Source organism: Canis aureus, chromosome 19, assembly GCF_053574225.1.
Source record: "Canis aureus isolate CA01 chromosome 19, VMU_Caureus_v.1.0, whole genome shotgun sequence".
Classification (NCBI taxonomy): domain Eukaryota; kingdom Metazoa; phylum Chordata; class Mammalia; order Carnivora; family Canidae; genus Canis; species Canis aureus.
The window spans coordinates 57,477,278-57,504,153 of record NC_135629.1 but is presented as its reverse complement, the minus strand read 5'-3'; the positions used below and the strand labels follow the sequence as shown (position 1 = coordinate 57,504,153).

At 51.9% G+C, this 26,876-nt stretch overlaps 1 protein-coding gene across 5 annotated transcripts in view; it reads right to left on the bottom strand.

The window, feature by feature from the left end:
* Window positions 1-26,409, bottom strand: part of LOC144290895 (uncharacterized) — a 31,335-nt gene extending 4,926 nt beyond the window's left edge. The window contains exons 1-5 of one of the 5 annotated variants that reach the window (XM_077860565.1): window positions 26,186-26,409; window positions 19,773-19,883; window positions 16,508-17,888; window positions 12,279-12,304; window positions 400-526 (exon numbers count right to left, since the gene is read on the bottom strand). In XM_077860565.1, coding sequence (XP_077716691.1) covers window positions 400-526; window positions 12,279-12,304; window positions 16,508-17,021 — 667 coding nt within the window. In that variant the 5' untranslated portion in view covers window positions 17,022-17,888; window positions 19,773-19,883; window positions 26,186-26,409. Of the gene's footprint in view, window positions 1-399; window positions 527-6,616; window positions 6,781-12,278; window positions 12,305-15,681; window positions 15,814-16,507; window positions 17,889-19,772; window positions 19,884-26,185 lie in introns of those variants that run through there. The other 4 variants (XM_077860566.1, XM_077860567.1, XM_077860568.1 and 1 more) reach the window with 4 other exon arrangements.
* Between the last annotated feature and the right edge of the window lie 467 nt (window positions 26,410-26,876).

The following is a 26,876-nucleotide window of genomic DNA, read 5'->3' as shown; positions in this document are numbered from 1 at the left end:
ACTTTGATCCAGAGCAATAGTCAATTTATTACATGAGGGATCCCTGGGTGGCTCAGTGGTTTGGCTCCTGCCTTCAGCCCAGGGCGTGATCCTGGAGTCCTGGATTGAGTCCCACATCAGGCTCCCTGCATGGCGCCTGCTTCTCTCTCTGTCTGTGTCTCTGCCTCTCTCTCTCTCTCTCTCTGTCTCTCATGAATAATAGATAAAATCTTTAAAAAAATTTATTACATGAAACTGTTTTCACAGAAAAGGTATGTGACTCGAGGTAGGTTCCATGAAGGTTTGGACCATGTCTGTCTCTTCCCCAATGTATTCCCATTCCTTGACCCCAATAATACTGGACACTTATAAGAAACATTTTATCCTAAAAGACCAGTGAAGGGATGGAGCCATCCTTACCCACTGCAGCCAGGTTCCTGCAGGTCTCCAGCATCACATCTCTGTAAAGTCTCCTCTGACCACGATCCAGCAAAGCCCACTCTTCTGGGGTGAAGTACACGGCCACATCCTCAAAGACCACCGAGTCCTGAAACATCCCACAGATTCAATTGCAGTAATGCTCCATCCTCACCCATGTGTGTGGGATGATTGGGGGGTGGGGGTGACAGCCAGGGAACTGTACTCCATTCCTAGGACCCGAGTCACACATGTGTGGGAAGTGACAACATGCAAGGGGATCCACTGCAGTGCACTCAGTGATGGGACAGGCTGGGAACCCAAAGCAGAGGGTGATGACAGCAGCCGATACAGGCGTACACACACCCAAATATTATTTTTACCAAGACAGAGCAGATCTGAGCAGACCAGTATAATAAGAACGAAAAATGAAATCGTCATTCAGACAACACAGAAATCGGAAGATACATCTTCGACTTGCTCAAAGATGATTACTGCCTTGTCAGCTCCAAGAACTAGAACCAATGTGAGGATGCCGTGGACACGGATTCCAGTGCTGCTCTCACCCTGGAAGGCAACAAGGTCAAGGAGCCTGGTGCCGTCCCTCTATTCCAACACAGGCAGACACGACCCTTTCCCTGGATTAGGTGGACTCTGGGCATGGAGCCAGGGGGAGCCAGGGAGGGCCAGGGGGCCTGACACTCCTGGTGTGTAACAGGAGTTCTGGTTCTTGAAGAAACTTGTAAATCAGCAGGGCCTCTCAAGTATACACCCTAGTGCCCAGAATTCAAGGAGAAAGACACCAGAAAGAAGAGCCCCTGGGGGATTGATGGTAACAGAGTCACTGTGACCTTAACAGAGAAAGAAAATAAGGCTAATTCATAACTTCAGAGCAACAAGGTATGACCCCACACTCGTGAAATACAGAGTAAATTTTTTTTCAAAAAAAAATCAGACATTGTTTAAACAAAAACTGTGTTCTCAATACTTAATGGAAAAAAAAAAATCCCAACCATATCACCTAATAGGAAGGCAAATTCTACTTCAATCATGGTTTTAGGTGGGGTTTGCTTATCACACATCTGATAAGTCCTGTGTTTTAAATATGCCTTAAAAATTCATACGACAATGAAGAAAAATTAAACACATGATATGAAGAAAAATAATGTGATGAAATAATGGGCAAAGAATATGAGCACTTTTGCAAAGAAGACATGAAGTGGCCAATAGTTTCAGAAAAAGACGCTAGATGTTAGTCATCAGGGAAATGCATATCAAACCACAAGGAGATACCCCTCCAAACCCACTACAATGGCTATAAAGCTGGACAAGTAAGTGCTGGTGGGGATGTGAGGGAAGGGGGAACTCTCGTGCATTTCTGCTGCTGGGGATGTAAAATGGTGCAGCCACTTTGGAAGAGCCTGGTGCGTCCTCGAAATGATGAATGTACTGTTACCACACAATACAACAATTCCACCCCTGGTATCAATCTACCCAAGACAGTGAAGATGAGCACAAACAACTAATTCACACATACTCTAAGCAGCGTGATTGATAACAGCCAACAAGGGCCAACCGCCCAAAGCCCACCAAGTCTTTGAAAATAAATAAAAGAGACACAAGTAAAATGGAATCAGGGGGCCAGACCTGGAGCTCCCACCAGTACCACTCATCCTGTACCGCACTCATTAGTAAGAGATAACCTTGGACACATACTGCCCCAGCAGGAGAAAGGAAGGTTTCCTCCTTCCCTGGCAACAGCCCAGCCAATAAGATAGTCACAGCTCAACCAATGGCAGTCACAGGCTAGACTATGGGAGACAGTCACAGCCCACCCTATGAGAAAACACTATACATGGAACCCCCAGTTTGCTCCATTGGATGTCTTGTTAGGAACAGCCCATCTCAATATCCTCTCTCCTCCTTTATAAGAGTTCCTCCCTTTGTTCTCCAGACTTGCCTGTGGTTTTACATACAGAATTGCAAATCTCCACTATTACCAAATAAACCCATTTTTGCTAGTATAATAACTAGTAGGTTTATTTTTTTAGGTTATGATGATCAGTCTTTACATGACAATTACAATCAACTCCAAATTGCCTTTAAAGAAAATTCTGGTTGGGCTCAGTGGTTAAGTGTCTGCCTTTGGCTCAGGTCATGATCCCAGGGTTCTGGGATCAAGTCCCACATTGAGCTCCCCACGGGAAGCCTGCTTCTCCCTCTGCCTGTGTCTCTGCCTCTCTCTGTGTGTCTCTCATGAATATATAATCTTTAAAAATAAAGAAAATTCTGGTCTTCCTATAGACATGGAATCCACCTAGGTAACATTTAAGTCTATGTTTATTAAAGAGCAGAACCCGTATCTTTTTCTTTTAGTTAAAAGGACTAGGACAGAATGTGAAAATATGTCCACTGCAGATTTTATTTGCCAAACCACTCATACATATCCTAAATGAGTCACCTAAAAGACTGTTAATTTTTTTAATTAATTTTATTTATTTTTAAATAATAAAAATATTATTTTTAATACTTTTAGCACCAAAAGCAGGCGCTAAACCACTGAGTCACCCAGGGATCCCCAACTAATTTTATTTTTAAAAATAGACTCCACATCCCACATGGGGCTTGAACTCACGAACCTGATATCAAGAATTGCACACTCTACTGACTGAGCCAACCAGGAGCCTCAAGACCACTAAAATTCTTAATTTTCAATTCTAGCAAATGGAGGTTCCTAAACAAAAACAAAGCCTGACTAGTTTCTCGAATTTTTGCAGAGGATCAGGACATTAGAAAAAAAGATTGCTACCAACCTAAGCGCTCCCACAGCTGCATCCCTGCAGCCAGCCTTTCCAACATCCTCCTCATTCCCAATGATGGTGCTCCAGGGAACCACAGGGATCCTTCCCAGTCTTCCCCTGTAATCAGCTTGAAGAAACCACTCCCCACCCTGGGAATGACTCACTCCGTGTCCTTGCTGACAGGCATACAGCCCCAACCTAGGAGGTCTACAATACAAAGAGCAGGGATCTCTAACGAACCTCAACAGGTTCCTGTCTCTGAACTCACTCCCTTTTGTCTAGATCCTTTGAGAGCTACTCCATTTTCTACTTAGTTCCTATGCCTGTAGTCATTTAATTGGGCGGACACTTTTTAAAAAGGTGTCTTTGCCCTAAAAAAGGGGAAATAATTCTAATTCTAAATAATTCTAATCCCTAAAAAGGGGGACAACAGTGGTCAAAATAGACAACCAAAGGAAATAAATGACCCTTCCACATCTTTCATCTGCTCCATCTCTGACACATTATAGTGGAGTCTAGGGACATGATCATTTGTCTTCATTAGATCACCCACTATCCTCTTTCTGGGCAAAATCTTCAACTGATGTTGGCAAAATTCACAGTGTGCCTCCCATCACGATTAAAATAGATCTCTCAGGGGTCCCTGGGTGGCTCAGTGGTTTGGCACCTGCCTTCAGCCCAGGGCGTGATCCTGGAGTCCTGGGATCAAGTCCTGCGTCGGGCTCCTTGCATGGAGCCTGCTTCTCCCTCTGCCTGTGTCTCTGCCTCTCTCTCTTTCTGTGTCTCTTATGAATAAATAAATATTTAAAAAATAAAAATAAAAATAAAATAGATCTCTCAACCTGTCTCCCCAGAATCAATCAATATCCTATAAATAAAGAAGCACTTAATGGCATCAAGCTCATAATAGAAAATTACAAGCCTCAGAGGCTCACCATCCCCTGCACTACTCCCTGTAATGGTCTGTTTTCACCTGGGAGAAAACCCAATGGCCAAAGATGGAGGTTTGTCTAGAACCTCTGAGCACCATTACCATTGTTAACCCTTGGCACCCTGTTCTTCCTAACACCCATATGCTACTGACTCAGTTTCTAATTTATGCACATTCCAGGAGGAATACATGACTTCAGGTTTTTATCAACAGAATAAAAAAATTTCCCCACGTCTGAAAACTGCCAACATTCAATTGGCTACTTTTAGACCTAGGGTCCTGGTTTAGAGCCGTCAATTTGCAATTTTCATGTTACTTTTGCTTTTATAATTGTTGCCTGTCAAAATGTTTTAAAAATGATATATTCATCAAGGAGATAATCTCCAACGCTTACCAACTTGATAAATAGGGACCAAAGATGAGCAATGCCTGAGACTCCTCCCCTCTAATCTTTCTTGTTACTCAATTATGGCCTTAACTGGTTTCCAACTGCTATGCACTCTCCCTGTTACATGGGACATCACAACCAGGAAAGGTCTTTCCTGGCACCAAGGAACAAAAGCACTAAACATGGAAAACCGACTTGTAATCAATCAGTGATGCATTTGAGAAATTTTTTAAAGATTTTATTTATTCAGAGACACCTGGGTGGCTCAGCGGTTTAGTGCCTGCCTTCAGCCCAGGGTGTGATCCTGGAGTCCTGGGATCAAGTCCCACATTGGGCTCCCCACATGGAGCCTGCTTCTCCCTCACCTGGGTCTCTGCCTCTCTCTCTCTCACTGTGTGCCTATCATAAATAAATTTAAAAAAAAGATTTTATTTATTCATTTGAGACAGAGAGAGAGAGCATAAGCAGGTGGGGGAGGGGAGGAAGAGGGAGAAGCAGACTCCCCGCTGAGCCAGAAGCTCAACATGACTGATCCCAGGACGCTGAGATTATGACCTGAACCATCTGAGTCACCCAGGAGCCTGAGAAAAGATCCTTATCAGAGGGAGATGTGTAAAAACTAATATAGGAAAACCTTGTTGGGAATGGAGTCAGGAGGGGCACCTGGGTGGCTCAGTCAGAAGCCTGGGCTTCTGACTCTTGATTTTGACTCAGGTCATGATCTCAGGGTTGTGAGACTGAGCCCTGCATTGGGCTCAATGCTCAGCAGGGAGACTCTCTCTCTCTCCCTCTGCTCCTACCCCAGTTGTGCTCTCTCTAAAATAAAACCAAAAAAAAAAAGAAGAAGAATGGAGTCAGGAGGCCAGCAGGTGGGGCTCCCGCACCCTACCACTCAGTCAACTGCAGACCCAACAGCAAGAGAAGGACCTTGCAGTTGCAAGTGGATACCACTCTACTACAGCAACAGGAGGAAGGTTATTTTCCCACATGGCAACAGCCCAGGCAGTGAGAGACCATCACAACTCAGCCAATGAGACGCAATAACACTTCCAAGCCCAGTTTGTGCCAATGGACTTCTTGTTTGCAACGGCCCCTCCCCAATCCCCAGTTTCCTCTATAAAAGAGCCTCCTCTCCTCAGTTCTCTCTGGCTTGTCTGTGGTTTCACTGTAGCCTGCTTTTTGGAGTTGCAATTCTCACCTATTCCAGAATGAACCCATTTTTGCTGGCAAAGGTAATAACAGTTTCACTTTGAAGGGTAACAACTCCTTTTTTTTTTTAAGATTTTATTCATTTATTCATGAGAGACAGAGAGGGAGAGAGAGAGAGAGGCAGGGACACAGGCAGAAGGAGAAGCAGGCTCCATGCAAGGAGCCCAACGTGGGACTCGATCCTGGGACTCCAGGATCACACCCTGGGCCGAAGGCGGGCACCAAACCGCTGAGCCACCCAGGGATCCCCAACAACTCATTTCTTAGGCATATTCATACAATGGAATATTATTTAGCAACGAGCAGAATGAAGTACTGATCCAGGACACAAAACCAATGGACCCTGAAAACATTCACAGGCTTCACAAAGACCACACATGGTAAGATGTCATTTATACAGAATATACAAAATAAGCAAATCAATAAAAGAGGAAGACTAATCAATTGTCTAGAAGCCAGGGCTCGGATGCACTAGAATGTCACGTGACTACCACTACATGCAGATTCTCTTTATGGAATTAATAAAATATTTAGAAATGAGAATGTGAGGATGGCTGAACAATTCTGTAAATACAATCAATACCACAGAACTTTATACTTTAAGCAGATAAAACTTCATGGTATGTGGTCCATACCTCAGTTAGAGCTATTTAAAAAAATAGTCATAGAGGGGCGTCCAGGTGACTCAGTTAAGGTTGAGCAACTAGGGGATATATATATATATAAAATTAAAATAAAATAAAATAAGATAAGATAAAATAAAATAAAAGTACTTCAGAGTCAGAGTCACAACGGCCTTTATGGGGAACGTCCGACCTCGATGTGCCCCAACTTGCTTTATGGATAACTACGTCAGGAAGTCATGACTCTGAAACCCCGAACGCGACACACCTCTTAATCGGCACCTCAAGACTTGCAAACACGTCCAGGCGTCTCCGGGGGCCTCACGAAAGCCTGTTTGGAATTTAACTGAGGCAAAGCACTGACTGGGCACAAACGGCTTCTGAAGCGTCGCCTCCACGGGCCGGGCCTCGGGGCTCCTGCCGGGCTGGGCCCCCCACCGTCCTCTGGCCCCGGCCTGCTCCCTCCTCACCTCAGCCCATTAAGCCCCGGCCCCCGTAGAGACCCACGGCCTAAAGCCCCCGCAGCCCCCGAGGCCCCCGACCCCGCTGGCCCACGGCTTCCCGGGCTCTGCGAGCGAGTGGCACCGGCTGACGGCCCGCGCGTGGGGTGACCCTGACCCCGGAGGGACACAGACCCCGAACTTCTGGAAAGACTACAACACTGGCTGGAAATCGCCCCTGAGCAACTACAGTGGCTCCTGCGGACGCGGGGAGGACCCAGAGCCCAGGCGTCCCCCCAACGGCCCAAGGGCCCGCGGGGCTGGCAGCCGCCTCCGGCTTGTCGGGCCTCCCAGGGACCCGGGGTCTCTCCGCCCCAGTGGAACCTCCGCACACCGGGTCACGGGCTCGGGCTCCTTCTTTTACTTCCAAGCCCCGGAGGGACCGGGAGGGCAGCCACGGCCTAGGCGCTGCGCGGCCGACGGGCTCACACCCCCCAGGCGGCCCTGGCGCTCCGCGTCTGCCAACCGAGGCCCCTCGAGCCCGACGCCTCCAGCTGCCACTAGGGCTGCGGAGAGCAGGCACATCTGCCAGACGACGGTCACCAGCTTGGCCCCCAGGCGCCGGCGCCCTGCCCCCGGCCAGGCCCGATCCCTCGCCCCCAGCCGGGCTCCCCCAAACCCCGCCGACCGCGTGGGGGAACCTGTCAGGCGGGGAAGCGGGTCTGCGGCCCCGGCGGCCTGGACCTCCCCGCTGGAGGCCACCCCCTGCCCCGGGGGCTCCCACCGCGGCCTCCCCCTGAACGTCGGCAGGTCCGTGTCCTGATGTCCAGGCCCGGGCAGGGACGCGGTTCCCACGGAGCCCCCGCACCCCGATCCACTCATCGCACTCGTTCCTCACAAAGGGTCACGCGGGAGCTTCATTCTCCCAGGAGGGGAAGGTCACTGCACAACTGGACAAAAGGGACTGAAAATACCTAACGGGGGATGAAAGGCCCCTTGGACACTCTCATCTGCTCCAGCCCTGACGGCCATGGAGTCCCGCCGCCCACCGCCTGCCTCAACGGGATCCCCCGCCCCCTCTCCGGGGAAGTCCTCCCCTGACATTGGCAGGATCCACGGCGTCCCATGAACACTCGGGATAATCCCTCAAAGCTCTGCCAGGAATTAATCAATTCCCCGGAAATAAAGAGGCCGCAAAGGCATCAAGCCCATAAAGGAAGATGACAAGCCTCAGAGGCTTCTGGTCCCATGACACGGGCACCAACCCTGTAACGCCCCCCACCCGTGAGAAAACCCAAAGCCTGGCACCCTGCTCTTCCCAACTCCCACACGCTACTGACATCCCTTCCCACCGAAGGAACAAACTTTCCACGTAAAGAAACCACGCAGCACGTTTCTCGTGGTCCGGTTGGCAAGACGGCCGGCTTGCTTTGCTTTCATCTGGAAGGAACAGAACTGGGGATCCCTGGGGTGCTCAGCGGTGGCGCATCTGCCCTCAGCCCAGAGCGTGACCCCAGGGTCCTGAGACTGAGTCCCACGTCCCCGTAGGGAGCCTGCTTCTCCCTCTGCCTGTGTCTGCCTCTCTCAGTCTCTCATGGATAAATAAACAAAAATCTTAAGAAAAAAAGGAAAGAAAGGAAAGAAAGGAAAGAAGAAAGGAAAGGAAAGGAAAGGAAAGGAAAGGAAAGGAAAGGAAAGGAAAGGAAAGGAAAGGAAAGGAAAGGAAAGGAAAGGAAAGGAAAGGAAAGGAAAGGAAAGGAAAGGAAGGAAGGAAGGAAGGAAGGAAGGAAGGAAGGAAGGAAGGAAGGAAGGAAGGAAGAAAGAAAGAGGAAAGAAAGAAGAAAGAGAAAAGAAAAGAAAGAAAAGAAAAGAAAAAGAAAAAGAAAAAAAAGAAAAAGAAAAAGAAAAAGAAAAAGAAAAAGAAAAAGAAAAAGAAAAAGAACAGAACTACACGTGGACATTCAGGCCCAGGGCTGCACAGTCGTCCTGATTTCCGGAGTCGTAACAGGCCACCTGGGATGGGAAGTCCGTGCAGGGTCTACTTTGCTGTAACACCTGGATGAGGCTCTTCTCTGCCCCCTCAGGCCCCTTCCCAGGAACACAGAATCCACCTGTTACGTCTGTTTGCCCTCACAGGCCAGCAAGTCTCCAAAGAAAACCTGCAGGTTGTTCTCAACCTCAGGATCCGTACACAGGGCGTCTCACCCGGGAACAGGCCCCAAGTGGGGCCGCGTGAGACCCCTCGGGACCGCGTACGGCCCACAGCTCACCTCCCACTCCCCGCACGACCCGCGGGAAGCGCCTCCCACAGACGCAGGGTCCCTGGGCTAGGGGTAGCTCCTATTTCAAACCTGAAAACGGTGGGGGCCCCAGGCTGGCTCAGTCGGCGTGCACGGGCTCAGGGACCACTTACACACACACACACACACACACACGCAGAAAGACAAGGATGAAATGAAATAAATAAAAGTTGAAAAGGGTACACAGGGGGATCCCTGGGTGGCTCAGCGGTTTGGCACCTGCCTTTGGCCCAGGGTGCGATCCTGGGGTCCCGGGGTCGAGTCCCACGTGGGGATCCCTGCATGGAGCCTGCTTCTCCCTCTGCCTGTGTCTCTGCCTCTCTCTCTCTCTCTCTATGTCTATCATGAATAAATAAATAAAATCTTAAAAAAAAAAAGAAAGAAAGAAAGAAAGAAAGAAAGAAAGAAAGAAAGAAAGAAAGAAAGAAAGAAAGAAAAAGGTACATGGTGTGCTGGGCCCGTGACGGCAAGGCCCGGGAAGTTACCGAGCGGCGCTTTCCGTTGGCTACTTCGGCTCAACACGCTGTGTCCTCTGCCCCGACTCTGGCCTTTGTCCCTCGGCATGTGTGAAACTACAAATGTTCAAGCGGAGAGTCACGCCTGTCGGGGAGCTCACGACCTTGAATGTGATGGAGACAATGAGGTGCCCTCCCTTCCAGTGGGGATCACGTAAAAATGTCTCCTCTGTCCCAAATTTATTAGATGTCTTATTTTAAGTGACCTCTGGCACGAGGACGGTTCCTGGTTCCAGATTTGACCACCTGGAGGCCCAAAAAAAAAACGTTTTGCTGATATTTCTTCAATAAAAGAACAGAATGGATGGGACCCCTGGGTGGCTCAGTGGTTGGGCATCTGCCTTCGGCCCAGGGCGTGATCCCCGGGTCCTGGGATCGAGTCCCGCATCGGGCTCCCACTCCCTTGGCCTGTGTCTCTGCCTCTCTCTCTGTATCTCTCATGAATAAATAAATAAAATATTGTTTAAAAATAGAAAAAGAAAAAGAAAAAGAAAAGAAGGGGCGCCTGGGAGGCTCAGTGGGTTGACCATCCCAACTACTGGTTTCAGCTCAGGTCATGACTTCAGGGTCATGAGCTCGAGCCCCAGGTCAGGATCTGTGCTGAGCATGGAGCTCACTCACAATTCTCTGTCTCCCTCTCCACAGCCCCTCCCCACGCCCCCACGCTCACATGTTACCCCCCCCCACCAAAAAAACTGAAACCCTGCCCTAGGAAACCACAGGCAGACACCTGTCTTCATCCAAAGGGATGTTTTCCCCAAATGATATTTTACAAAATTGGTAAGAGATACCCAACAACCGGCTCCAGATAGAGGCAAAGAGTATTGCAATCTAGTCCTCCGCAGCCCAGTGAAGAAGTGTGTTTTGGACCAAATTAACAATCCTGCCCCACCAGAGATCCCAGAGTTCCCTCCACTCATCGCAGGATGTGCGTGAACCCACCCACCGGAACAACCCAGCCGTGTTCTTTTTCTTTTTTCCCCCGGCCGTGTTCAGTAACAGTACTAGTGCAGAAATGTTAACGAGGCCACAGAGTGCCCAGCTCCCGGTCCCAGCCGTCTACATAAACGGGGTCCCACCTCTTGTGTGGACAGGACACTGTGGTCACCATTTGTGTGTCTTCTCACGGGACAGAAGCCTTCGTGTAGACAGTCCAGGGCCTGTCCTGCGGCTGCAATTCTCTGAGATGGTGCCCGCCTGGCGAGCAGCTCTCACCCCTCAGGGTGACCAGAGTACCCATGTCACCAGCCAGGTGATTCAACAGGTCCATTCCATTTGGCCGGGCTTACACCATCACTTCGCGAACCATCCACAACCCCCGGGCTGAGGGAAGCTCTCACGGCACTGCTGATACTCAACTGACACGCTCCATAGAGACACACACACTCCCCACCCCCCTACACACACATAGACCACGTCTGACAGCCCTGCTGTAGGTCCCTCTACATCTACACCCCCCGCCCCCCAGGACCCCCACACGCCCACCACCGAGATGTCACAGGCCATCCGATGCACGGCCCCGGCCTCCTCTGACCCTCAGGGGACAAAAGGAGACAAACTTCAATACTGGGAAAGACCGATCGCTTCTACTGCAAACAGCCACGCTGGGGAGAGCGGCGTGCACAGCGCCCGGCCCGGGAGGACCGCATCGCACCCACCAACCTGCACATTTCGTCCCTGAAAAGCCACCTCCGGCCTCTCCCTAGCTGGGCGGGCCCCCGTGTCGCCACCCTCCAGGGAGGAGGCCCTGGGATGCACCTGCTGCATCTAGACTCGCGGCGAACCCTGGGGGGCCCTGCACACCCTGTGCAGACGGGACAGCGACGACATCCCGGGGCGGCAGCAGATGACACCTGAGCCACAGGCTTCCTGAGACGTGGGGCCCCGGCCTGGGCTGCTCCTCACTGCGCCTCCTTCTCTCCTTCCCGGACAGACACGCTCCTCGTCTGCCTGTGCAAGACCCAGCGGGAGGGGGAGCCTCTTCCGGGGCCCTGGCCTTTCGGGAACAGGCTCATCGGGATCCCAGGACAAAGTGATCGTTCCCTTGCCTTTTCTCAAGTGTCAGAGGGCTCTGAGATCACAGTCTTCCCTCACCTGAGCTACTAGCCGACGCTGGCTTTGTACCCAAACTCACGGTGTCTCAACACACAACCTTACAGGCTGTCTTACTGGGTAACATGAATTTGGTTCCAAACAGTTCTTCCAAGAAAAATAGTTTCAAAACAGGTTGGAAGTTGTGCTACTTTGGCAAACACGTCACCAGCTAAGCCCGTGTCCTCACCTGCCCCGTCTCCGCCCAAAGCCCTGGCCTCATTCTCTCCCCGAGCTCCTGCAGGATCCCCTCTCCCGCTCTCCTGCCGCCCGGAGCAGGGACCTCCAGGAGCCACACAGGACTCCGGGTTTGCCCACAGGGAGGACGTCCTCCCCCACGTTGGAACAGGTGCCAGTCAACATTTCCACTGGCTGCCTTCAGGCCGGGGGTCCTGGACTAGAACGGTCACACGATCCGGAATTCTGTTCCTCTGGTCTCGTATTTTGTTGCCTGTGAATTTGTGAAACGATGCACCTAACGTGTAGGGGCTCTGCATCTCACGCTCCTGGCGAACACGGAGGGAGGGCAGGTGCCCGCGAGTCTCTCCCTCCGGTCCTTCCTTGTTACCCAGGTGCGGCCTTACCTGGCTTCCACGGCTCTGCACGTTCCCTGCAACAGAAGACATGACGACCAGGAGAGGGCCTTCCTGGCGCTGAGGGACAAGCCCACCAGTACCGCAGACCTGCCTCTCCCTCAGAGATGCTCCAAGGAAAGATGTTGGTCCAATGAAGGAAATGAAGAACTTCACACAAAGTTCTCTGGGGTGGAGTGGGAGGCCAGCGGGGGGGCCCTCCTGCCCTGCCCTGGCCCTCACTGGGGGGCCCCGCAGGAAGCCCAGCACCCTGCAGGTCCACACTACTCTCCCTGGGACTCCACTGCCCCAGCAGGAGGGAGCCAGCCTCCACCTCCCTCCACCGCCCACCACCGTCCAGCCACTGAGGAGCCCCTGGGCTTCCACCTGTCGGTTTCCTCCAAGACCTTTGTGTTTCCACAGCCACCCTGGCTCCTCCTTTCCCCTGTAAAAGAGCCTTCCCCCCCTTCCAGAAATTGCCTCTGGTTTTGTGACCTCACACTCCACAATGGCAATTCTCTGCTATTCTGGAACAAATTTGGTTTTGATGGTAAAATAACCAACAGTTTTCATTTTAAAGTTACCAGTGATTGGAAGGTTGGCAGTAACAGTGAAGGATGGACAGATACCCTGATGGAAAACAGCGGAAAGCACGGACACCTCCCCCTGCGCTGATTCTGGCAAGTGGATCTACGCACAGCAGGTGCTCCGGGGCAGGGGCAGAGAGGGTGACGCTTGGACTCAGGGGCCGGGAGGACTGGCTGTCTACAGGGAAACAGGGGGTCCTCTCCCTTGGCAACTTTACGGGCAACAACCGATCCTGGGGATTTATTTCACTGTCGTGGAAACAAGCAGAACACACAAGGAGGAGGTTCCAGCAGGTGTGTTTATGCCTGAGCCATGGAAGGGTTCTCTCAGGGAACAAAAGAAGGGTGATCAACACAGGAAGACACAGGGAAGGCCAAGTGTATTAAACACGTGGAGAGTCCATCCACGCAGACTCGCAGGCTACAGGGGACAACACGCTGGAAACTCTTCCACAGGGATCCCTGGGTGGCGCAGCGGTTTGGCGCCTGCCTTTGGCCCAGGGCGTGATCCTGGAGACCCGGAATCGAATCCCACATCGAGCTCCCAGTGCATGGAGCCTGCTTCTCCCTCTGACTATGTCTCTGCCTCTCTCTCTCTCTCTCTCTCTCTGTGACTATCATAAATAAATAAAAATTAAAAAAAAAAAAAAAAGAAAAGAAACTCTTCCACAGGAGGCGGAACCCCACCCGTGAGGATGCTCCGCCCTAGTGGGGATCAGAGGAGCCCACGGAGGACCCCAAGGGGATCCCGCGTCCCGCCCTCCAGCTGGAGATGAAGCTGCATAACCCGCAGTGCCCGAGGGCCAGGCATCGGCCCACGTGAGATTCACACATCACATCCGTGTTTCTCTATAAATTTTAACTTCCCTTGATCTACGATATGCAATTTTCTGCAGGTGTAAATAATTCATACAGGTTTACACCCAGAGACCAAACAAGACCGACGCAGCATGCTGACAACCCCAAAGCATGGACTTGGGACCTCGGGCCCATGAGGCCCAGGAGGGAAGAGCTCACGGGGTGACCCGAGTCCAGGGCACCTGCCCAGCGACACAGACCAGGGCTGAGCAACCACACAGCAGCCATGACGTCCGCAGGGACACTGCCGACATTCACCGGCATCTTCAACAGGGCACAGTCAGGTGACACTGCCTGGTGGTGGACACGTGTCCAGCAGCCATCAGGAAGGGGCAGGACACGGGTCACCTTGGGGGCAGCACACGGGTAGATGCTAACACACGAGAATTCAAAGAGCCGAGTCCTGCAAATGTGGCCACATGACAAAAGTCGTATCACCCACACTGGGCTCACTGGGCAGCAGGAGCAGCAGCAAGTGGGAGCCAGCACAGGTCAGCCCCAGCTGCGCCCACACAGCACCAGAAACCCCAGGGTGGGGGTCAAGGCCTGTCCCATCACGGGGGCCAGCTCTCTCCGCTGACACTGGCCAGGGTGGCTGCTTCCAGGGAAGGGGGAGGGGACCCTGAGCCCCCGGGGAACGGTTCTGCAGCTCCATGCACTCCGCCCCCCCTCAGTGTGGAAACGGCCCCTCCTCCAGGACCCCAATTCTCACCAGGGAGGAAACCCTCAGACTTAGGTGCTGACCCTTAGAGGCTCGTGCTCATCAGCCCTTCCCACGGCGCTTGAGCCCAGGGGGCCCCCTCAGCCTGACCTTCACAGACGGCCCCAGTTTGCACAGATCCCCCCTGACTCCACCAACTCTGTGGCTGATGCCAGGACCAGCCGGGAGGGAGCAGCCCCAGGACAGTCCCAGGGCAGCCCCAGATCACCCCACGCTGCAGGGGAGCACGACCCCCCGGCCCCAGGGGCAGCCTGTCCGCAGCCCTGGGAGCACCTGCCTCCAGCACCTGCGTCCCTGCACCAGGACCAAGCCGCTGACCCACGGCGTGAAGCACAAGGTGCAGAATCGCTGTCCCCCACTTCCCCCACTCCCCACTCCCCCACCCCGGGCTCAAAGGAGCAGGGAGGGAGGCTCGGGGTACGCTGATGGTTTAAATAAATGGGAAATGTTTATCCTTTACAGAAAACAGTTAGTTGTTGACTTTACCGTCGTGGTAACAAATCATAGGTCAGAACTGACCACGTTCAGTTCACAGAACGTCCACGATCTCCATCCGACCTTCAGCAATTAACCGGAGGGAGACAGGATCGCCCAGTGTCCCAGCGCTGTCCCCGTGTGAACACTCACTAGGATTTGGAGGAATCCTTTCATCCATGAGTCCACCCGCCCGGCATGAAGGTGCGGACCCCTGCACATGCCCAACCCTCGTGCACAGGGACAGTGTCAGTACCGGGACACCTGCCCCCCACGCCCCGGGCACATCCCCTGGAGAAGCCCCAGAGCCACACAGTCAGCAGGAGGAGGGCAGACCTGACGCCCTCCGCCCTCCACCCCGAGGGGAAGAGAGGAGGCAGGAAGGGGCCGGTCACGCTCCACCTCCACCTGCTGAGGCCCAGGCTGGCCCGGGAGGCAGCTGGACGGGGACCAGGCTGCCACCGGGGGCGGGGGGCCTGCGGGTCCCCCCCGAGCCTGTGCTGCTGGGCACACAGCAGGCGAGCGGCCCGTGGGCCTGGACAACAGCAGGCTGCAGAGAGGGCCCGGCCCCGGCCGAGGCACGACCCCCAGGGAGGCGGCCCGTCCCCACCAGGGCCGCGCCCCGACCCCCAGATCCGCGCCGGCTCCTCTGCTCGCCGCACCCGCGGGGTCACCGACTCCCCCAGGCCTCCGGCCTCCCCACGGCCCCGACTTTGTCTCCCCATCGCCACCCGGTTGGAGCAGGTGCTCGGATGCAGAACGCGCCACTGCCCACCTGAGCAAAGGAAGCTCGGAGCACAGGGAGGCCACTCCTGCCAAACCTCCTTTCCGTCACTGCTCCTCCTGAGGAAAAGCCCTGTTTCTGCTGGACCGGAGGTGCCGGGAGCCTGGGGCCCGAGCAGCAGTCCTGGGAATGGCAAAAACGGAGACAGCCGACCCAAAATGGACTCCTGCGTACCAGGCTCCTTGTCACCAAACCCAGAATTCGCCTGACTGCAGTTTCGGCCTCTCCCAGAAATGGAATGTGACACCAGCCCGTCGGGAGTGAGCTGGTCAGGAGCGCCCAGGTCCTGCGGCTGCTAGACCCCAGCCACCCCTGCCGCGGGGACGGAAGGGGACCTGTCACAACCGGCCCACTTTCTGTCTCACAGGCTCCTGCTCCCACTCCTGGTGCCTGTGAAAGTCTTTCATTTTGTGCAGCTCCTCCGAGCTCCTTCCTGCCCGCGAGATGGCACGCTGCCCGGCTCGTGAATCACTGAATAGAGCCCATTACTCAGCTGGATTTTGTTTTCTAGCAGGAACAAGGTGTCCTTAACCACGTACGGATGGGACTGTGTCAGGGGGAGGGAGGGGCCCCCCTCCGCCGCCCCCCCGGGGCCCGGAGCCCCTGCCCGCCTGCCCCGGGGTCCCCCCACCGTCTCTGGGATCCCCACCCAGGGGAGGACCCGGCGCGGCCCCGGGGGGGGGGGACAGGGCGCTGCGATCCCACCCGCAGCCGAGGGCACAGATCGGGTCAAGACCCCCCACCCCGGGGCGGGACCGCCTCCTCCAGCAGGTCCCGGCCGGTTTCCAGCAGCCCCTTCCCGAACCCGCGCACTCACCATCTCGCGTCCCGCTCGGGGCTGTCCCTGCGACCCGGGCCGCCGAGACCGAGGAGGACGGGACACCCGCGGCCGCGCGAGGCAGGTGCGCACGGGCGCCGGGGCGGCAGCGGAGCGATGGACACGCGGCTGGAGCGCGCCCTTCCCCGCCCTGATTGGACGGCGCTCCGGGCCTCTGCGCCCTGATTGGACGGCGCTCCGAGCCTCTGCGTCTGATTGGCTCGTCTTCCGGGCACCGCCCCCGGAGCGCGGGCGTGCGGTTAACCACCGTGGGCTTCCGCGCCTCGGCCCCGCCCCTGCCGCCCCTGATTGGACAATCCCCAAGGCTCCGCCCCCCTGCGTGCTGAGTGACAAGCCGTTCGGACACACGTGGCCGACTGGCCTGGGCTCGGAGCAGATCCGGCTCCCAGCGCTCGGATCTCCGGCCACCTGCGTCTGACTCCCCGACCGTGAAGTCCTGACTCAGTTTCCCCGCGGAGCTCCCCTTGCTGAGAGCTTGGACCGAAGCAGACATACCGGAGTGGCTGATGAGCCCTAGGGTCAAGGGTTAGCGTGGGGGCAAGGTCAGGGCGTATCTGTGCCTTTTGTTTAAGAACAAAGATCCTCAACAATGACGTCACTGCCTGCTGGGAGAGGTCAGTGGGTTTTGACCTGTGACCTTACACAGCTGGAGGCCCTGACCTCGCTCCCGTTGTTCCCACCTCTGGGGCTTGAGGTTAGCAACCTCGCCCCAACCTTGGGGATTTTGCACCACTACCACCACCTTCCTATCCACCCCCCTCCCCCCACCCCCACCCTGTCCCCGGAAGTGGGACCCTAGCTCTGCAGCCAGTTGTAGGACCCCCACTCAGCACAGCTGCAGTGTGAAGTGTTAGAATCCTCAGATGTTAAAAAATAATAATAATAAAATTAAATTAAAAAAAGAATCCTCAGATGTGCACTGTCCTCTTCACAGTCAAGGCCGCAAGACTACAAAAGCTTTTATTTGGGATCTTAGGCATTAGGATCTGGGAGGCACAGAGTCAAAATCCAGTGTGCTCCAAATTGCTAGCAAGGAGTGCAAGCTTATAAAGGCGAAAAATACACAGTTACATAAGTTGTTTTGAAAGAATTATGATTGGTGCTGGCAGAGTTTGAACTGACTGTCTAATCCGTGATTGGCTATTGCGCTAACAGGCATTACATTATCTCTATTTCAGTCCCCAGTAGGAAGATGTGTTCCAGGAGGTGGTCCCACTGCAAAAGACAAAAGTCAAAAGTTCATGGTGTTCTGAAAATTGAAACAGGAGATGTGCATAAACCTTGCTTCCTCAATGTCCTTCCGACTTTCTTTTGAGTGACTCTTTTAGAGATGCCTTCATTTTCAATCTTCCTTCACACCCTACAAGGAAATGTTTTTAGATGTTTCTGAGTGTATCTCTAGAGAATTTTGTAATATAAAAGGCTGTGATATCCTGAAAGCAATTGAATTCCTATTTTAACTGATTTAAAAGCAATAAAAGCTGAAATAAATTTATGTTGGACCTAAAACTCTCAATCCACCCGGAGCAGCATTTAATATGACTGCTAATTTCAAAAATCTCTCCCCCACCCTCCTCCAGTTTTGGATAGAGAAGCATAACCTCCAGTAGCTACTGACCATTTTACTCACAAACATAATTATAAAAATTAATTTTCTCTGTTTTTCAAAAAAGGTCTTACTTTCATAAAAATAAGTGTTTGGGGGAGCTAACAAAATTCATCTCAGTAAATTTGAATTTGTAATTGGCTTTATTTAATGATTCATGAATCAGGCGACATCGCATCTTAGCAGATGGAAAGGAGCTCCAAGGAGCTCTGCGCCCTGATTGGGAATGGTAAAACGGAGACAGCCATTTTTAGAGGCAGAAGGGGATGGGAAAAGGAAGTTTCTAGCAATGACTGGATTGTTTCAGGCAAGGTCACCTTCCTTTGAGGAAAGGGGGGTCTACCCAGCAGGTTATCCCACTGGTGCTGACCAGGCAATCACAGGCTGACTGGTGAAGTTCACATTCCTCACAGAGGCCAAATCCACAATTAGGTTAGGTGTCAAGTCTCCATGTGCTGATGTGTGACTTAGCACAAGTGACTCCATTTGGGACGTGTTGTTTCTTGTGTGTGTGTATTGTTTTTGTTGTTTCTTCTTTAACAAGAAGAATATATTTGAGAATGGTTTCCTATTCAGAAAAGTGACTTTCAATTAAAAATAAATTACTTTAAAAAAAATTACTTTTGAGGGCCCCCCCGGGGGGTTCAGTCCATTAAGCCTCTGCCTTTGACTCAGTTCATGATTCCAGGGTCCTGGGATTGAGCCCCACATCATACTTTCTGCTCAGTGGCAAGTCTGCTTCTCCCTCTCCCTCTGCAATCTCTCTGGCTCTCAGGCTCTCTCAAATAAATAAACAAAATCTTGGGCAGCCCCGGTGGCGCAGCGGTTTGGCGCCGCCTGCAGCCTGGGGTGTGATCCTGGAGACCCGGGATCGAGTCCCACGTCGGGCTCCCTGTGTGGAGCCTGCTTCTCCCTCTGCCTGTGTCTCTGCCTCTCTCTCTGTGTCTATGACTAAATAAATAAAATCTTAAAAAAAAAAAAAAGTTAAAAAAAAAATAAAAAATAAACAAAATCTTTAAAAAATAAATCACTTTTGAATTATAACTACCTAAAAATCTTTTCTTTGTATGCATTAATAATGAGTGTCATGTATAAAAAAATTCAGCCTGAGATTTAGAAATCTAAGACTTTAGTCAGTCTTAGGTAGCATGTCCTTCAGCAACTGCTTTCCTGTACATCTGCTCAGTGTTTGTGTAAAAAGGAACAAGTTCACCTACCTGTGTTGTTTTATTTCCTATGTTCTAAAAAAGTAACAAGGTGTACACATTGCAATACAATTTGCTTTTTTGGTTCAATTAAAAATAAATCCTACAGCTTCTCACTTTAATTGGTGACTTTCATAATCTTCCTAAGGGGATGTAAAATGATAGAAGTTCATGAACCAGTTCTCTCTACTTATACGCTGGGCTTATTTCCAAACTTCTGCTACTCAAATATTGCTTTCTGTTGGGGCAATATGATTGAAAACAAAACCTCCTGCCAACCCAGAAAACCCCTCACAAAGCTAGGAGAAAACAATTTCTGAATCAGCACTAAACCAGAATGTGACATGCGTCACAGGCAATCCTCTAAGAGACTGTAAAGACAGAAAGACATCTCTCCCACTTACACGGCCAAGCAAGGCCAGTGGTGACATACCTGTTCTCAAGATGAGTGTTAACCAGTCCTCACATGACAAAAATCAACAATCGTGTATCCTCCATCCACCCAGTAACTGGGTGGCCATCCGTATTAGTTATAATTGGCTTTCTGCAAAGAAAAAGAACAAACTTCTCTTACCTTTATGGCAGTAGGTAGTTTTGGAACCGATGCATCTCGAAGTGATAGCTCCCAACAAAGACTCCTGGTGGTAAAGCAGGCAGCCTTCCTTAGCTTTTATAGAGGTTTATATAACATTTCAAAGGACAGAGAAAGGGTTTATAAACACAAGTTCTCTAAAGAAAATGCTCTTAAAAAAAGAAAAGAAAAGAAAATGGAGGGGATCCCTGGGTGGCGCAGTGGTTTAGCACCTGCTTTTGGCCCAGGGCGCGATCCTGGAGACCCGGGATCGAATCCCATGTCGGGCTCCCAGTGCATGGAGCTTGCTTCTCCCTCTGCCTATGTCTCTGCCTCTCTCTCTCTCTATCATAAATAAATAAAAATTTAAAAGAAAAGAAAATGGAGAGAGAAATGTGTTTCCTTATTTTCAACAGGGAGAATGAAAGCTCTTCGTCTGATCTGATTTGGCCTTACACCTATACACAGTAAATTTCAAAGGATCCCGCCATAAAAGTCATGAAAACCTCTTCCAAACTCAGCGTAAAATCAAAGCTGGGGTGTCTGGGTGGCTCAGTCTGTTGACATTCTGCTTTTGGCTCAGGTCATGATCTCAGGGTCCTGGGATCGAGCCCCATGTTGGGCTCCCTGCCCCGTGGGGGAGTCTGCTTCTCCCTCTCCCCTCTGCTCTTCCCCCAGCTTGTGCTCCCTCTCTCTCTCTCTCTCAAATAAATAAAATATTTTTTTTAAAAACTAGGCATTAAGGAGGGCACGTGATGTGATGAGCCCTGGGTATCATATGCAGCTGATGAATTACTGAACTCTACATCTGAAACTAATGATGTTCTGTATGTTGGCTAATTGAATTCAAAACAACTGGGAGATGCTCACATCACGTGGGAAAATAAATATTTGAAAACTGTACAGTTCATGCTTTAAAAAGTCTTTAAATTTGTATTGTGAAGCACATAGTATTCGGGGGGGAAATGCACTGAATGTTTCATGCTAAGTTTATTTTTTTAATTTTTTAAGATTTTATTGATTTATTCATGAGAGACACAGAGAGAGGCAGAGACACAGGCAGAGGGAGAAGCAGGGGTACTTGCTCCCAGGACCCTGGGGCCACACCCTGAGCTGAGGGCAGAGCTCAACCCCTGAGCCAACCAGGTGCCCCCTCATGCTAAGTTTAGTAATTTTAAGTTAAAAAAAAAAAAAAAAACCTATGTGACATTTAAGGAATAAACAATAAAGGCGACTAAACCCAGGCACCCACATTCATGAACAGGCTGTTCATCTCTTGGGGTGCCCCCCTCTCCTGACTCGTCACCTCTGGCCTCTGGAGGTGATCACCACCCTGAATTATGTCTTGCTCTTCATCACTTTACCAGCTATTATTTGTAACTAAATGTTTGGTTTAATTCTGTCTCTTCTAAAATTTCAGAAAATGGGTATTCCTGGAATTACACTGATAAGCCGCTTTTGTAGGGTGTATATCTGTGTTTTCTTACAAGGCTCTGGTCGACCGAGTGGGGTTCCCACCATCCCCTAGTGTTTCTTGTGGATGAAACCACAGGCGAACAGATGTGGAGTTGCGATTTTGCTCAAATTACTCCCTAACATATTAATTATCTCGTGACCCATCTGGTGTTCGCAAAGCAAGTGCTCCAGCAGAGCTGACTCTGCATATTTATTACTTACATTGAATTGTTTTAAAGTCAAAACCGAAGACAATATAGCATCCCTTAATACTTCCAGTGCGTTGGGACTGGCTCAGTCGGGCATGGGACTCTTGATCTTGGGATTGTGAGTTTGAGCTCCACGTGGGGTGTAGAGATTACTTTAAAAAAATGTTAAAGATTTATTTATTTATTTATTCATGATAGACATAGAGCGAGAGAGAGAGAGGCAGAGACACAGGAGGAGGGAGAAGCAGGCTCCATGCCGGGAGCCCGACGTGGGATTCGATCCCGGGTCTCCAGGATCGCGCCCTGGGCCAAAGGCAGGCGCTAAACCACTGAGCCACCCAGGGATCCCCTTAAAAAAATTTTAATAATAAATTTAAAAATACAAAATAAATACTTCTAATGTGTTATTTTAGACAAAAAAAATCTACATAGAGAACCCTTCATTTTCACCATTATCAAAATTATCATTCCTTTATATCTAGTCTGTGTCTATATTTACTTCAATTATCCCCAAAATGTTCTTTGTAGATGGTTGTCCTAACCAAGATCCAACACAAGCCATATGTTGCATGGCTTCTTGTTTTATGTTGTATTACACACCAAAACTGATTTTATTTTGGGGGTGTGCGGATCTATAAACTTTAGTATTAGTATAGTGTTATGGAAATGAGTTGTGTCTCACCTTCTATTTATTTATTTTTTTAAGATTTATTTATTTATGATAGACATAGAGAGAGAGAGAGAGAGAGAGAGAGAGGCAGAGACACAGAAGGAGGGAGAAGCAGGCTCCATGCCGGGAGCCTGATGTGGGGCTCGATCCCGGGACTCCAGGATCGCACCCTGGGCCAAAGGCAGGCATCAAACCGCTGCGCCACCCAGGGATCCCCTCACCTTCTATTTATTTGTGAAAGTCCTGACCTCCAGGACCTCAGAAGGTGACCGTACTTGGAGACGAGGTCTTTAAAGATAATGAAGGTACAATGAAGTCACAGAAGAGCCCTACGCCCATCTGACCCGTGTCCTTCTAAGAAGAGATTAGAGGGGCACCTGGGTGGCCCAGTCGGTTCAGCATCTGCCTTCGGCTCAGATCAGGATCTCAGGGTCCTGGGATCGAGTCCGCTTCTCCCTCTCCCTGCCCCCCACTCGTGCTCTGTCTCACTATCTCCCTCTCTAAAATAAAGGAATAAATAAAATCTTTAGAAAAGAAAAGAAGAGGGGATCCCTGGGTGGCGCAGTGGTTTAGCATCTGCCTTTGGCCCAAGGCGCGATCCTGGAGACCTGGGATCGAATCCCACGTCGGGCTCCCGGTACATGGAGCCTGCTTCTCCCTCTGCCTGTGTCTCTGCCTCTCTCTCTCTCTCTCTCTCTGTGACTATCATAAATAAATAAAAAATAAAAATAAATTTAAAAAAGAAAAAAAAGAAAAGAAAAGAAGAGATTAGAACACTCACACTCAGAGGGACGGCCCAGTGAGCACGCAGGGAGAAGACAGCCGTCCACACACCAAGGAGAGCGGCCTCTGAAGCAACAATCCTGCCAACACCTTGACCCCAGACCTCCAGCCTTTGGGACGGCGAGGACATAAATGTGCTGTTTCAGCCCCCCAGCCTGTGGAGTCCTGTGACGGCAGCCCAAGAAGAAGAATATGTAAGTAATCCAGACCGTGCTTTTAAAAAAACGAAACAGGGCTCCTGCTGGCTCCATTGGTAGAGCATGAGACTCTTGATTTGGGGTCATGAATCCAGGCCTGATGTGAGGCATACAGCTTATATAATTTTTTTTTAAGATTTTACTCATTTATTCATGAGAGACACTAAGAGAGAGAGAGTCAGAGACACAGACAGAGGAGAAGCAGGCTCCCTGTGGGGAGCCCAATGTGAGACTTGATCCAGGGTCTCCAGGATCATGCCCTGGGCCACAGGCAGGTGCTAGACTGCTGAACCACCCAGGGATCCCCCTATAGATTTTTTTAATCAATCTCGGGGCCCCTGGGGGGCTCAGTGGTTAAGCGTCTGCCTTCAGCTCAGGGCATGACCCTGGGGTCCTGGGATCGAGTCCCACATCGGGCTCCCCGCAGGGAGCCTATTTCTCCCTCTGCCTATGTCTCTGCCTCTCTCTCTGCATGTCTCTCATGAATAAATAAATAAAATCTTAAAAAAAAAAAAAAAAAAAAAGGTGGGCAGAGTGGGCAAGCTGTTTCCTGCCCTTGGAATTGGTGACCCTTGATGGGCTGTGCCTCCAGAGTCAGGAGGCCCTATATGTCCAAGCATCAGAAGACAGAAAATAAAAAGGCATGAAGATACATGGGTGAGGACGTGGAGAAGTTGGGACGGCTGCCGGCTGGTGAGAATGTCGGGTGGTTCCTCAAGCAGTCAGAGGTAACATGACCCTGTGACCCAGGGACCCCACCCATAGGTACACACCCACAGGAGCTGGAAAGGATCTTCAAATAGATGCTGTTCGTCACTGATCATCACAGCGCAAGTCACAAGCTGAAGCTCAATAAGGGGACACGCACAACGTGGCCACCACTCATGGGAACGCCACTCGGCCTCGAACAGGAGCCCAGGCCCCAACGCTGTTCCCACCAACAAAGCCCCCCAGCCCAAAGCCCCCTCCCCGAGGGACCGGGCACAGCTCCTGCTTGTCCCCCACCCACAAGCCTTGGAATCATTCACACAAGCCAATCTCATCCCACTCCAGGAACCAGCGCCACCACCGTGTCACTCAAAGCCTTCCTCCCGCAGCCCCCGTGGTTCACCCTGTCCCCCAGTGCGTCCCCCAAGTGGCCTATGGTGTCTGCTCCCCCAGGCTGTGAGTCTACATGACGAATTAATGGCTTTGAGTCTCATCTGCCCATTGTTGGATGCCAAGTGTTGGTTGTCCCCGTAACCTTGGGGTGAGGGTCCCCAATGGGTCAAGGGGAGGCTATTAGAACAGATGGTGTCTCACATGGAGAGGGGCACGATGCCCTTTATTGCTTTGGACCAGCCAACTCTGTCCACACACGCATGAGACTACTGGTCACCCTCGTGCCCTCAGCCCAGGGAGAGTGGAGCCAATGCAGGACCCGGCATTAAAGTGGAAAGCAGGGATCCCTGGGTGGCTCAGTCCCTTGAGCCTCCGACTCTTGATTTCTGCTCAGATCATGATCTCGGGGTCACGGAATTGAACCCCGCTTGGGGCTCCACGCCAAGGATGGAGCCTGCTTAGAATTGTCTCCCTCTCCCTCTGCAGCTCCTCCCCCCTAAAAATAATAAAAATCATTTAAAAATAAGTTTTTTAAGGTGGAAAACACTGTCACCACACAGAGAGGAAAGGAACCAGCCAGCCCACATACAAAGATGCAGGACACTCAGTCCTCATCCGAACTCAATGCATCAGGGGTTGCGGCGTCCTTAAAACAGGAGCTTCAGGAGGGACCTCTGGGGGGATGAGCGGCTGTGTGTCCTGATGTGGCTGGCGGCTGCACAGACCCACACGTGAGGTAAAATGGCACAGAACTCTACACACACGCGCGCACACACACGTGCAGGTAAAGCTGCTGAAATCTGAATGAGGCCTTGGGGTTCGTAGCAACGTCGCTCTCCCAGTTTTGATATGGCGCTAAAGCTGTGTCCCGGGTCACCGCCTGGGGTGATGGACAGGGGACAGGAGGCCTCTCTGTACTACTGCAACGTCCGATTTTTTTAAAAAGTGATTTTAAGGGACACCTGGGTGGCTCAGTTGGTTAAGCATCTGCCTTTGGTTCAGGTCAAGATCCTGGGCCCTGGGGTCCTGGGGTCCTGGGGTCCTGGGGTCCTGGGGCCCAGCCCTGCATGGGGCTCCCTGCTCAGCCAGGAGTCTGCTTCTCCCTCCCTCTGCCCACCCCACTGCTCATGCTTGTGCTCTCTCTCTCTGAAATAAAATCTAAAAAAAAAAAATAATAATAATCAATGGCGTCAGCCAGCACACACTTCTTTTCCCCACACGTGGAGGTGCAAAGGCAGCGGGCCCGGGAGCTACTGCAGGTGCAGGCCCGGGCCGGGTGCAGCCTGTGCCTGGGACCCTCCGGCCTGCATGGGGCTGCCTGCAGCCCAGGTGCAGTAAGAGGCCAGGGAGCTGGGCGGGGGGAACCCGGGTAGGGGGGACCTGCAGGTCGTCTCCCAGGAAGTGGGGCGCCGCAGCCATCAGATGCAAGGAGAAGCGGGGCGGCGCTTTGTTCCCGGAGGCCCCGCTGCCCTGAGCGCAAGGGCGGCTCGGCTTGGAAGGACGCAGCGGGTGGCCGCTAGGGCGTCTGCTCTGCAGCCGGGGGCACACCTGTGAGGACGCAGAATTCTCCTTCTCAGCACAGGCCCCGAATCACACCATTCGCACTGGCTGGTGAGGGGAGCACCGGTGACCCAGGCCAGCAGCAAGGTGCCAGCAGGCTGGGGACCCCAGGATCCACCTCCACTGGGGGGGGCTCCCAGGGGGGGTGCCCCCTGCACCCCCTTGCGCCCAGAGGGACCCCAGGTCACCGGAGGTGACCCTCGGGGTCACACAGAGGGGCTGTGACCGCTGCCAATGCGCACCCTTGTCCCAAGGGGTATGCGGTGACCCCAGCTCTCGTTGCTGGGGCCCCCAGCGCACCTGCTAACAGGAGAGGACCGGTGGCTGCGGGTCTCCACCCGGCTGTTCGTGGGGACGCCCCGGGCCTTGAACCCCGCCTGCGCTCTGGAGCGAGGCTCCCCAGCGCTGGGCTTCCAGGGGGCTCCATCACCCGCAGGCCTGTCCCAGGTGGCTGTCGGATCACCGTTTCCTCCTGACTTCTCTTCCAAACACTCCTGCAGACTGAGGAACGGTTTACTTGTGGGAATGTTCCAGAAAGCAACGTTTGAGTTAGGTTTATGGAGCTGACAAAAGATGGCACGCAGGCCAAATCCAACCCACTGCCTCCATGGGTGGAAGTTTTGCCAGGCCCTTCCCCAGGGCCGCCTGCTCTGATTTCAGGGGCAGTGGCAGAGCCAAGCAGCTGCCCAGAGGACACACGGCAGCAGGCCAGAAAGAGTTGCCAACTGGCCTTTGCCAGAAAAAGTTTGTGTCCTTTTCCCCCAATTCATACTTTGCATGGACTTTTCTCCTGAGACACAAAAGGTCTTGAACAAAAGCCATTTCTCCTACATTTTTCTCCTGCTCCTTTGCTTCTTCCCTAACTTTGGGTACCGACTTCTCCAACAGCAAAGGACAAGATTCACCCCTTTGTGAGTCTTAACATTTGCATGCCACCCAACATCTTCTCTCCCAGAATATCCTGTTTAGAAGTTGGCTTCTTGATTTTTTT